The sequence below is a fragment of the Orcinus orca genome, chromosome 2, assembly GCF_937001465.1.
Source record: "Orcinus orca chromosome 2, mOrcOrc1.1, whole genome shotgun sequence".
NCBI lineage: Eukaryota > Metazoa > Chordata > Mammalia > Artiodactyla > Delphinidae > Orcinus > Orcinus orca.
This window is the reverse complement of record NC_064560.1, coordinates 59286958-59299209: the sequence shown is the minus strand read 5'-3', so window position 1 is coordinate 59299209 and position 12252 is coordinate 59286958. Positions and strand designations below refer to the sequence as shown.

The 12252-nt window shown below is 41.9% G+C and overlaps 1 protein-coding gene across 5 annotated transcripts in view; it reads left to right on the top strand.

Moving 5' to 3' along the window:
* Positions 1 to 12252, top strand: part of EFL1 (elongation factor like GTPase 1) — a 136079-nt gene that overhangs the window by 35298 nt on the left and 88529 nt on the right. For all 5 annotated transcript variants that reach the window (XM_004278315.4, XM_049706868.1, XM_004278314.4 and 2 more), the window contains 2 exons: positions 3886 to 4037; positions 4279 to 4445. In XM_004278315.4, the coding sequence (XP_004278363.1) occupies positions 3886 to 4037; positions 4279 to 4445 (319 nt within the window). The remainder of the gene's footprint in view (positions 1 to 3885; positions 4038 to 4278; positions 4446 to 12252) is intronic.

Here is a 12252-nt window from a genome sequence, read left to right as displayed (position 1 = left end):
CAGTGAGGGTGTGGGTGGGAAGGTGCAGATAATGCTTTCTCTCCTCAGCCTGGAATTCATACGCCGCAGCCCCTGCGGGAACATAAAATTTGCAGGGTACTTTATCTTTTTGTGATACCTCTGTGGGAGATGGTTGTTGAAATGAGCTCTGGGACTGTTGATTTGAATTCATGTCAGTTTGAAGAGCAGTAAGAGTAGTGGTAGCCACAGTTAACTTCTATTGAACATCAGGCAGGGTCTAATCTGAGCCTGTCTTGTCTGCCCCAGTAGAGATTGTTGGATGGGTGAGTATCTCTGCTGATCTTCGTGTGTATTGTGCGTGTGTGGAGGGAGATGGCTCATTTCTCAAGTTTCCAGAGTCTTGGAGGATCTATTCTACATCATATGAGTTGGTCATGTGTCTTCCCCTCCTTCCCACCTGCACTGCCCCCCACCCCTCACTAGTATAAATGATTAGATCCCGATCATTTCTTGTGAGAGTTATTGCAGCAGTCTCCTAGCTGGTTCCCCTGCCCCAGTATCTAACTCTGCCAGTCCATTTGCCATCCTTCCTTCAGTATGATTTTGGTGTCTGGAATGAAAAGATTCACTCGATATAGGAGCTTGGAAGCTCCTCTTCTGTGCTATCCACAGCTACTCTGGGGGCATTCTGTGTAACAATTTTTCAAGTAACCTGAGAGAACGGATATAAATATTACTTCTGAAGAAGGTCCTAGTACCTCAGGCAGCATCTCAGATCTTACTCTTTTATGTTATAATTAATAATGATGATAACACTAATAATTGGCTGCAGTTTATTAAGCTTACAATATTCCTGCCTCACCATTGATTATGACACTTAGATCTAACAACAGTTCTGCAATGGAACTGTCTAATGTTTCAGTCTTACCTGAGGAAATTAAGAGGCCTTAAAAAGACTAGGTAGTGCACTCAAGGTTACATAGCTAGAAGGAGGCCAAAGCAGTATTTGAATCTATATCTGTCTAGCTTGAAAACCTATGGTCTTCTACGTCACTGTGTGGAATCTGGCCTGTGTCATTCTGCGCAGCTTTTTAAACTCCACCTCTAAATCTAGGCAGGCAGCCTTCCAACCTGCCTGCCCTTTTTAGATTCTGGGCCTTTGCTTTTGCTGTTCTCAACTATACTCTTATCAAATTCTTGCTGAATACTTACTTGCTGGTAAGTACCTGTTAGGTAACATCCTATTAGGAGTTTTTGAGGCAGTTCCTCTCCCTCTGAATCCTGAGTCTTTGTGTTCCTTTGGCATCCTTCTTGAGAACCAACTTCTTGTAGTAACAAGACGTGATCTTCAGATAGAAGCCGCGTTCCTTGGTCCCTTGGTTCCCATCATCTCAGCTACCTGGTGGTGTGGTTACTGATCATACCAACTATGGCCAGCTTTCCAGCCCTTTCTCTGACACTCTCCCAGCCCACCCCTTGGCCAGCTTCGCAGAGGCCAGAGCAGGAACATTCAGCTTGGAATCCTGAGGGTGGGTGGTTTTGTGTCGTTGCCTCTTTTCCTTTCTTCTCCAGATTCATCTCCCCAGTCTGCCATTTGACGCTCCAGTCAGCATTCTCACCTCTGGTCTCCTTCATCCCTGCTGTTGCTGACTGCCGTCCCCTCAGAACTGTCATCCATAGTTAGCTCAACTACAGCCTCAATAACTCACTGCCCACAGATGTTCCTTGACTAGTAGAGCTCTGTTTTCTTGCAAATAAATTCCTCTTTATTCTCAATAAATACTAGTTTACACAATGGGTTCTTCATATAAAACCTTGCTGACTTCTCTTCCGTCTGCTCTGTTTACCTCTGCCACCACTCCTGGTACTCACAGCAGTGCCTGGCACATAGTAGACGTTAACTGGATGGATGGATAAACATGTAGATGGACAGCAAGCCTGCATGCATTTGATGCTGATTAGTAAATATAAAATGCTAATCATGTTATGAGCTCAGGCAGAATGAGGATTTACTATATGTGAACAAGTATGCTTCTTTCTTAACCAAAGCTAAAATAAAACCACATTTACTTAATGTGATGATGATTTTATCGTCTTTAATTCCTTCTGGATGGGAGACATAGCCTGATGATAACGAGTATAGAGTTTGGAGTTATCTGTATTTGAATTACGGCTCCTCCATTTATTGTCTATGTCACTTTGGGTCGTTATGTAAATTTCCTAAGCCTCCGTTTCTTGTCTGTAAACTAGGAGTAATAATACCTGTGTCATTTGTTTTGATTAATATGTGCTATAATATACGTAGAGTGAAGAACACAATGTCCGTATCATAGTGATAAGCCCATTGGAAGAGACCGTTTCTCTCCATGTGCTAACAAGTTCATGGGGGGTTTTTTTCCCACCCTGTTTGTAGTAATAATAATGTATTCTGCATTTATATTTTAATTCATACTTTTCAGATACTCTTATAAAAGATTTTAGCAAAAGTCCAGAAACAAGGTAAGTTATCTAAGGATTGATTGAAGGAGCAGCTGGAGTGTGTAGCCTGAAGAAGAGAAGGGGGAGGGGAAGGGCATGAATGCAGATGATTGAAAGGAAAGCAGAGGGAAGAAGGTTTGTTGGATGTTCCTCCAGAAGACAGAACAAGAGCCATGACGAGAAATTATGAGGAAGCAGCTTTTATCCTGTGTTTGAAAGGCCTTTAACATGTAGAGCTTCCAGTAAGGAGGAGCTTATCTCTTGTAGCGAAACTGCCAACAGGTTTGATTGCCTAACGCCACCTGAGCAAGCCATTCTCAAAGGTCGCGCTCTCATTTTTTTGTGTGTTACGGCACAGCCCTACCACCTGCATTGGGATGGGTCTGACTAGAAGGGGCCGACTCCTAGAACCGAATTCTTCGATTTCGAGGGGCAGGTGCTAAGGGAGTGGCATTGGTGTCCAGCCCTAGTGGGAGGTCTTGTCTAGCAGGCAGGTGTCTGAAGAGGATAGCAGTGGACAGTCAGTGACTTAAGCGTTCACCTCCCAGGGTAGCCCACACAAAGTAAAAAGGGGTTTTAGGGTACCTGACATCAGGATCTCTAAGAGCATGTGGCCGTTTAGAATGCACGTGGACAGTGCACTCTCAGCATGGCCATCTGAATGGATTCTAGTGCTTAAGGAGAAAGAAGGGGAGTGGGGAATGGCAGGTTGGGAGACGAGATTATCAGCCAGGTGTCAAGTCAGAGACCAGGGGGTGAAGCAGGAATCATAAAATCACAGTGGGGGACAGCAGGGGAGGCAGGCACAAAGTGACAGGATCAAGCAACATGACCCACCCCCGAGATGAACCCCCCAGCAGACAGCCAGACACACCCACACACTCCCTTTTCTCTGGTGGTACTTGGGTCTAACACAATGACTGATAATCACTATTTGACCTCTTATCCTGATGAGTTGCCAGCGTTCAGCCTGACCCTTCTTCTTGGACCCCAATTCTCCATGAAGATATATTTTTGTACTTGAGGAGAAAACCTCAGTTTCTCATTGAAGTCTTATGCTTGTCTCTCTACAGGGGTATTCTGAGCCCCGGTGTCTGTTACTCACACCCTTCCTTTTCCTGTCCTTTGCCTTATTGAGGAGGAACATCGGTACCTAAGAAAGGTTCCGTGCTGTCGTGTGTGGCTCTGTGTGGGGACGTGGGCTCTCGCATGTCAGTTCATAAGCTCAGACTAGCAGAGGACGCAGCATTCTCAGAGAAAGCCCGATAGGCCTTCTCTCCTCTTGCTGCAGTGAGGGAGAGAACTTGGAGAAACCTTCCGCCCAGAAGGGACTGGGGACCAACCATCATCTTCTCCAACCACGTTAATACTTGCTGTTTCTCTACTGGAAGAGACTGAGAGATGCTTGATGTTGCCAGGTGTTAACGTGTCTGTGGTGTCCTGTAGACCTCTCACTCAGGAGGAGATTGCCGAGAGGCATGAGCGTGCAAGACGAAGGCACGCGGAGAAGCTGGCAGCCGCGCAAGGCCAAGCACCCTTGGAGCCCACCCAGGACGGGAGTGCCCTTGAAACGAGTCCACAGGGAGAAGAGCTGAAAGGTATAGCTTTCCTAAATAGGCTTTGGTGAGACGGGATTTTTACTTAACTTGGGACACTCATCCTTTAGCTCTTGGGCTTTTTAGCTTTAAAGGTAGCTTTTATCAGTATACTTTCATTCTTGGTGTTTCCTTGCTGAAACTGGGCTGAATATAGCATATTCCCTGTTCCCTCTGAGTTTCTCAGCAGTCCCTGGATTGGAGAGAGCATTCCTGGCACTCATTATCCTTTGGCTTCTGGCAGGTGATGAGCAAGAGGTGGAGAGTGAGACCCCTAAACCTGTGCCCCAGGAAGGAAATGACCGAGAGCCTTTTATTGCATTTGCTCGAGTATTCAGTGGCGTGGCTCGAAGAGGAAAGAAAATTTTCGTCTTGGGGCCCAAATACAGTCCTCTTGAGTTTTTGCAGCGGGTAAGAATTGGAAGTAAAACGTTAGTTTATTGTTTCAGGGTTCTGATACTTTGTCAGATTGGTTGAGATTGGTGATTACCTTATTAGTAGATTTATTTTGTCTCTAGAAAGGCACATTCAGGTGAATCCATGTACTTCCTCTTGTGTTAATTCAGTAACATTTGGTAAATCTGTCGCGCTTAGTAGCATTTAGGAAATTAAACCAGTATATGAACCAAGTTTTCAAACCTTATTTAGTTAATTATAAGGCTTTTCTGCTCAAGGCTAGAGGAAGGAACTGGTAAGAACAGATGTCATGTTGGAGCCAGGGCAATAGCAGATGTTCAAGAAATATAAAGATCCAAAAACTAGGTGGTACAGGCCAAAGGCATGGGCAGTGAGCAGGTGATAGGCAACAGTTTCTTGGCAGGCAGATCCCAGAAATTGATCAGGAGGGTCTGAAAGTCAGTGAACAGCCAGCATCTAAATATGTCTGAGCCAAAGGGCAAGTAAGAAACCACAAGCTAGAGCCGTCAGAACATTTTTGGACATAAACAAGGTATATATGTAGTAAATAAATGATAAAGGTCATAGGATGAATGCCAGAGGTCCAGGGAGCCAGTCAGGATCAGCAAGAAGCTTCTAAGACGTGCAGCGTCACGAGCAGAAAAGCACGTGCTCCTCTCCTTGCAGGTTAACCAGGGGAGCTGCTGTATGAATGAGAGAGAGGGAGATGGCAGTTGATGGAAGTCTGTGCCATCAGCTGCCTTGCTTTGAATGCTAATTCCATCAGTTTTAGCAGTCTGATCCTTGGACATTGCAGTGCTGAGTGGTGGCTAAGCAGTTCGTGCTAGTCTGTAACATGTTTGGATTTAGCAAGAAGGAGCGCAGCAGTTGGTGTGTATAGGGTTAGGTTTTATGGGAGGGAGAAAGTGCTGTGATGGCATGTATAAAAATCCATCGATGATCATCTTACCATCTTGGCTTACACATAATTGATAGTTTGTTATTTATCAGAAAGGGTGCTCTTGGTTAATTTTTTTCCTTTTTTACTCTCTAAACTGTCAAGAGGAGTAAGAAATTGTTATTTAGTGAAACACTGATTTATTGGGCATTAGAAATTCCACGAGCACTCCAGTTTATCTTCTGTACGTAGTGTATCTTTGCTCTCGTGGGGCTCAGGATTGAAATCAACTGCTTATGTGTCAGATGACTAAAGCAGGAATGATAAAATGAATTGACAGCACAAATGACTCCTTATTTCAGTAATTGGATCCCCGTAAAACCTAATTTCAGCTACCTAAAAAAAAAAAAAGTGAATATTTCAGACATATCCCTTTCTGGAATTTTGTGTTTATCCTTTGTATTATTTTTTTCTATCGCTGCATGTTACAGATGACCACAAATTTAGCAGCTTAAAACAATACAAGTTTTCTCATCTCACAGTTTTGTTTTCATTTTTTAATTGGTCCTGCCTTCCAGTGCAGCCCAGAGCAAAGCCACTCTGCCTTATCAAGTACACACTCTGTGTACTTTACTTAATCCTTACCACCATCATCACTCAACCATCCTGCCATGAGTTTAGTATTATTTTACTCTTTTCTTTTTACAAATGAGAAACCGGAGACTCAAAGAGTTTAAAAAACTTGCCCAAAGTCACACAGCTAGGAAGTGGTGGGTCAGGGCTTTGAATTCATATCTGTATGGCCCCCAAAGCCTGTGCTTTTTCCACTACACCAGTGGTTCTCAAAGTGTGATCCCAAGACAAGACCAGCAGTACCGGCATCTCCTGTGAACTTGTTAGAAGTGCAGATTCTCAGGCGCTGCTCCAGATCTACTGAAGAAGGCATTCTGGGGGGTTAGACCCAGGAATCTGTTTTAATAATCCTTCCTGGTGATTTCCTTGCCTGTTGAAGTTTCAGAACCACTGCCTACCATTCTGCTTCCCCACCTGGCTGCTGCTTCTGTTCACATCTGACCAAGAATTTATAGGTGACTTCTCTAGGGCTGGACATTACTATGTCTCTGGAGCAGAAATGTGCTGTGCACACACACCCTTCCCCCAAACACATACACACACGTACTCGGTAACCAGAGTCTTTTTTTTTTTTTTTTTTTTTGCGGTACACGGGCCTCTCACCGTTGTGGCCTCTCCTGTTGCTGAGCACAGGCTCCAGACACACAGGCTCAGCGGCCATGGCTCACGGGCCCAGCCGCTCCGCGGCATGTGGGATCTTCCCGGACCAGGGCACGAACCCGCGTCCCCTGCATCGTCATGCGGACGCTCAACCACTGCGCTACCAGGGAAGCCCCAAAGTCATTTTTAAAACTGCAGATATGATGTATCCCTTTCCTACTTAAAGTTCTTCAGTGTTTCCCCAATGCACTAAGGAGAAAGCCCAAACTCCTCTGTGGCTTTTGTGTGATGTATCCCTTACCTGTTTTCCAGCCTCCTGTCTACACAGACCTATTCATGTTTGCTACTCACATGAACTAGAAATGTTGTCATCACCTGGGAGCTTGTTAGAAATACAGAATCTCAGGCCCCACCCCAGACCTGCTGAATCAGACTCTGCATTTTTTTTTTAAACATCAACTTTAAGTTTATTTCTTTTTGAATTTTATTTTATCTATTTTTTTATACAGCAGGTTCTTATTAGTTATCCATTTTATACTTATTAGTGTATACATGTCAATCCCAATCTCCCAATTCATCCCACCACCACCAGCCCCTACCCCCCCAGCCACTTTGTCCCCCTTGGTGTCCATACGTCTCTACATCTGTGTCTCTATTTCTGCCCTGCAAACCAGTTCATCTGTACCATTTTTCTAGGTTCCACATATATGCTTTAATATATGATATTTGTTTTTCTGTTTGACTGACTTCACTCTGTATGACAGTCACTAGATCCATCCACGTCTCTACAGATGACCCAGTTTCATTCCTTTTTATGGCTGAGTAATATTTCATTGTGTATATGTACCACTTCTTTATCCATTCGTCTGTCGATGGGCATTTAGGTTGCTTCCATGACCTGGCTATTGTAAATAGTGCTGCAATGAATATTAGGGTGCATGCGTGGTTTTGAATTATGGTTTTCTCTGGGTATATGCACAGTAGTGGGATCGCTGGGACATATGGTAATTCTGTTCTGAGTTTTTAAGGAACCTCCATACTGTTCTCCACAGTGGCTGTATCAATTTACATTCCCACCAACAGTGCAAGAGGGTTCCCTTTTCTCCACACCCTCTCCAGCATTTGTTGTTTGTAGATTTTCTAATGATGGCCATTCTGATCGGTGTGAGGTGATACCTCATTGTAGGTTTGATTTGCATTTCTCTAATAATCAGTGATGTTGAGCAGCTTTTCATGTGCTTCTTGGCCATCTGTATGTCTTCTTTGGAGAACTGTCTATTTAGGTCTTCTGCCCATTTTTGGATTGGGTTGTTTGCTTTTTTAATACTGAGCTGCATGAGTTGTTTATATATTTTGGAGATTAATCCTTTGTTGATTCGTTTGCAAATATTTTCTCCCATTCTGAGGGTTGTCTTTTCATCTTGTTTGTAGTTTCCTTTGCTTTGCAAAAGCTGTTAATTTTCATTAGGTCCCATTTGTATATTTTTGTTTTTATTTCCATTACTCTAGGAGGTGGATCAAAAAAGATCTTGCTGTGATTTATGTCAAAGAGTGTTCTTCCTATGTTTTCCTCTAAGAGTTTTAGAGTGTCTGGTCTTACGGTTAGGTCTCTAATCCATTTTGAGTCTATTTTTGTGTATAGTGTTAGGGAGTGTTCTACTTTCATTCTTTTACATGTAGCTGTCCAGTTTTCCCAGCATCACTTATTGAAGAGAATGTCTTTTCTCCATTGTATATCCTTGCCTCGTTTGTCATAGACTAGTTGACCATAGGTGCGTGGGTGTATCTCTGGGCTTTCTGTCCTGTTCCATTGATCTATATTTCTGGTTTTGTGCCAGTACCACATTGTCTTGATTACTGTAGCTTTGTAGTATAGTCTGAATTCAGGGAATCTGATTCCTCCATCTCCGTTTTTTCCCTCAAGACTACTTTGGCTATTTGGGGTCTTTTGTGTCTCCATACAAATTTTAAGATTGTTCTAGTTCTGTAAAAAATGCCATTGGTCATTTGATAGGGGTTGCATTGAATCTGTAGATTGCTTTGGGTAGTATAGTCATTTTCAAAATATTGATTCTTCCAATCCAAGAATATGGTATATCTCTCCATCTGTTGGTATCATCTTTAATTTCTTTCATCAGTGTCTTATAGTTTTCTGCGTACAGGTCTTTTGTCTCCCTAGGTAGGTTTATTCCTAGGTATTTTATTCTAGGAATGCAAGAGATTTCTGTGCATTAATTTTGTGTCCTGCAACTTTACCAAATTCGCTGATTAGCTCTAGTAGTTTTCTGGTGGCATCTTTAGGATTCTCTATGTATAGTATCATGTCATCTGCAAACAGTGACAGTTTTACTTCTTCTTTTCCAATTTGTACTCCTTTTATTTCTTCTTCTTCTCTGATTGCCATGGGTAGGACTTCCAAAACGAATAATAGTGGCGAGAGTGAAATCCTTGTCTTGTTGCTGATCTTAGAGGAAATGCTTTCAGTTTTTCACCATTGAGAATGATGTTTGCTGTGGGTTTGTCGTATATGGCCTTTATTATGTTGAGGTAGGTTCCCTCTATGCCCACTTTCTGGAGAGTTTTTATCATAAATGGGTGGTGAATTTTGTCAGAAGCTTTTCTGCATCTATTGAGATGATCACATGGTTTTTAAGATATTGTTAAAGATGGTGTATCACATTGATTGATTTGTGTGTATTGAAAAATCCTTGCATCTCTGGGATCAATCCCACTTGATCATGGTGTATGATCCTTTTAATGTGTTGTTGCATTCTGTCTGCTCGTATTTTGTTGAGAAGTTTTACATCTATATTCATCAGTGATACTGGTCTGTAATTTTCTTTTTTTGTAGTATCTCTGTCTTATTTTGGTATCAGGGTGATGGTGGCCTCCTAGAATGAGTTTGGGAGTGTTCCTTCCTCTGCAATTTTTTGGAAGAGTTTGAGAAGGATGGGTGTTAGATTGTCTCTAAATGTTTGATAGAATTCACCTGTGAAGCCATCTGGTCCTGGACATTTGTTTGTTGGAAGATTTTTTTTTTTTTTTTTTTTTTTTTTTTTTTTACAGTACGCGGGCCTCTCACTGCTGTGGCCTCTCCCGTTGCGGAGCACAGGCTCCGGACGCGCAGGCTCAGCGGCCATGGCTCACGGGCCCAGCCGCTCCGTGGGACGTGGGATCCTCCCGGACCGGGGCACGAACCATGTCCCCTGCATCGGCAAGCAGACTCTCAACCACTGCGCCACCAGGGAAGCCCTGTTGGAAGATTTTTAATCACAGTTTTAATTTCATTGCTTGTGATTGGTCTGTTCATATTTTCTATTTCTTTCTGGTTCAGTCTTCGAAGGTTATAGCTTTCTAAGAATTTGTCCATTTCTTCCAGGTTGTCCATTTTATTGGCAAACAGTTGCTTGTAGTAGTCTCTTAGGATCCTTTGTATTTCTCCAGTGTCTGTTGTAACTTCTCCTTTTTAATTTCTAATTTTATTGATTTGAGTCCTCTCCCTCTTTTTCTTGATGAGTCTGGCTAATGTTTTATCAATTTTGTTTATCTTCTCAAAGAACCAGCTTTTAGTTCTGTTGATCTTTGCTATTGTTTTCTTTGTTTCTATTTCATTTATTTCTGCTCTGATCTTTATGATTTCTTTCCTTCTGCTAACTTTGGGTTTTGTTTGTTCTTCTTTCTCTAGTTCCTTTAGGTGTCAGGTTAGATTACTTGAGAATTTTCTAGTTTCTTGAGGTAGGCTTGTATAGCTATAAACTTCCCTCTTAGAACTGCTTTTGCTGCATCCCATAGGTTTTGGATCGTCGTGTTTTCATTGTCATTTGTCTCTAGGTATTTTTTAATTTCCTCTTTGATTTCTTCAGTGATCTCTTGGTTATTTAGTAACGTATTGTTTCTCCTCCATGTGTTTGTGTTTTTTACGTTTTTTCCCCTGTAATTGATTTCTAATCTCATAGTGTTGTGGTCAGCAAAGATGCTTGATATGATCTCAGTTTTTTAAAATTTATTGAGGCTTGATTTGTGACCCAAGATGTGATCTATCCTGGAGATTGTTCCATGTGCACTTGAGAAGAAAGTGTAATCTGCTGTTTTGGGATGGAACGTCCTATAAATATCAATTAAATCTGTCTGGTCTGTTGTGTCATTTAAAACATGTGTTTCCTTATTAATTTCCTGTTTGGATGATCTGTCCATTGGTGTAAGTGAGGTGTTAAAGTCCCCCACTATTATGTTACTGTTGATTTCCTCTTTTATAGCTGTTAGCAGTTGCCTTATGTATTGAGGTGTTCCTGTGTTAGGTGCATATATATTTATAATTGTTATATCTTCTTCTTGGATTGATCCCTTGATCGTTATGTAGTGTCCTTCCTCGTCTCTTGTAACATTCTTTATTTTAAAGTCTATTTTATCTGATATGAGTATTGCCACTCCAACTTTCTTTTGATTTCCTTTTGCATGGAATATCTTTTTCCATCCCCTCACTTTCAGTCTGTAGGTGTCCCTAGGTCTGAAGTGGGTCTCTTGTAGACAGCATATATATGGGTCTTTTTTTTGTATCCATTCAGCAAGCCTGTGTCTTTTGGTTGGAGCATTTAATCACATTTAAGGTAATCATCGATATGTATGTTCCTATGACCATTTTCTTAATTGTTATGGGTTTGTGTTTGTAGATCCTTTTCTTCTGTTGTGTTTCCCACTTAGAGAAGTTGCTTCCGCATTTGTTGTAGAGCTGGTTTGGTGGTGCTGAATCCTCTTAGCTTTTGCTTGTCTGTAAAGCTTTTGATTTCTCCATCGAATCTGAATGAGATCCTTGCTAGGTAGAGTAATCTTGGTTGTAGGTTCTTCCCTTTCGTCACTTTAAATATGTCATGGCACTCCCTTCTGGCTCATAGAGTTTCTGCTGAGAAATCACCTGTTAACCTTACGGAGTTCCCTTGTATGCTATTTGTCATTTTTCCCTTGTTGCTTTCAGTAACTTTTCTTTGTGTTTAATTTTTGCCAGTTTGGTTACTATGTATCTCGGCATGTTTATCCTTGGGTTTATCCTGCCTGGGAGTCTCCATGCTCCCTGGACTTGGGTGGCTATTTGCTTTCCCATGTTAGGGAAGTTTTCAACTATAATCTCTTCACATATTTTCTCGGGTCCTTCTTCTGTCTCTTCTTCTGGGACGCCTATAATGTGAATGTTGTTCCATTTAATGTTGTCCCAGAGGTCTCTTAGGCTGTCTTCAGTTCTTTTCATTCTTTTTTCTTTATTCTGTTCCACAGCAGTGAATTCCACCATTCTGTCTTGCAGGTCACTTATCTGTTCTTCCGCCTCGGCTATTCTGCTATTGATTCTTTCTCGTGTAGTTTTCATTTCAGTTATTGTATTGTTCATCTCTGTTTGTTCTTTAGTTCTTCTAGGTCTTTGTTAAACATTTCTTGCATCTTTTCCTTCTTTGCCTCCATTCTTTTTCTGAGGTCCTGGATCGTCTTCACTATCATTATTCTGAATTCTTTTTCTAGAAGGTTGCCTATCTCCACTTCATTTAGTTGTTTTTCTGGGGTTTTATCTTGTTCCTTCATGTGGTACAAAGTTCTCTGTCTTTTCATTTTGTCTATCTTTCTGTGAATGTGGTTTTCCTTCCACAGGCTGCAGAATTGTAGTTCTCTTCTGCTCTCTCATCTCACAGTTTCTGTGGATTAGGA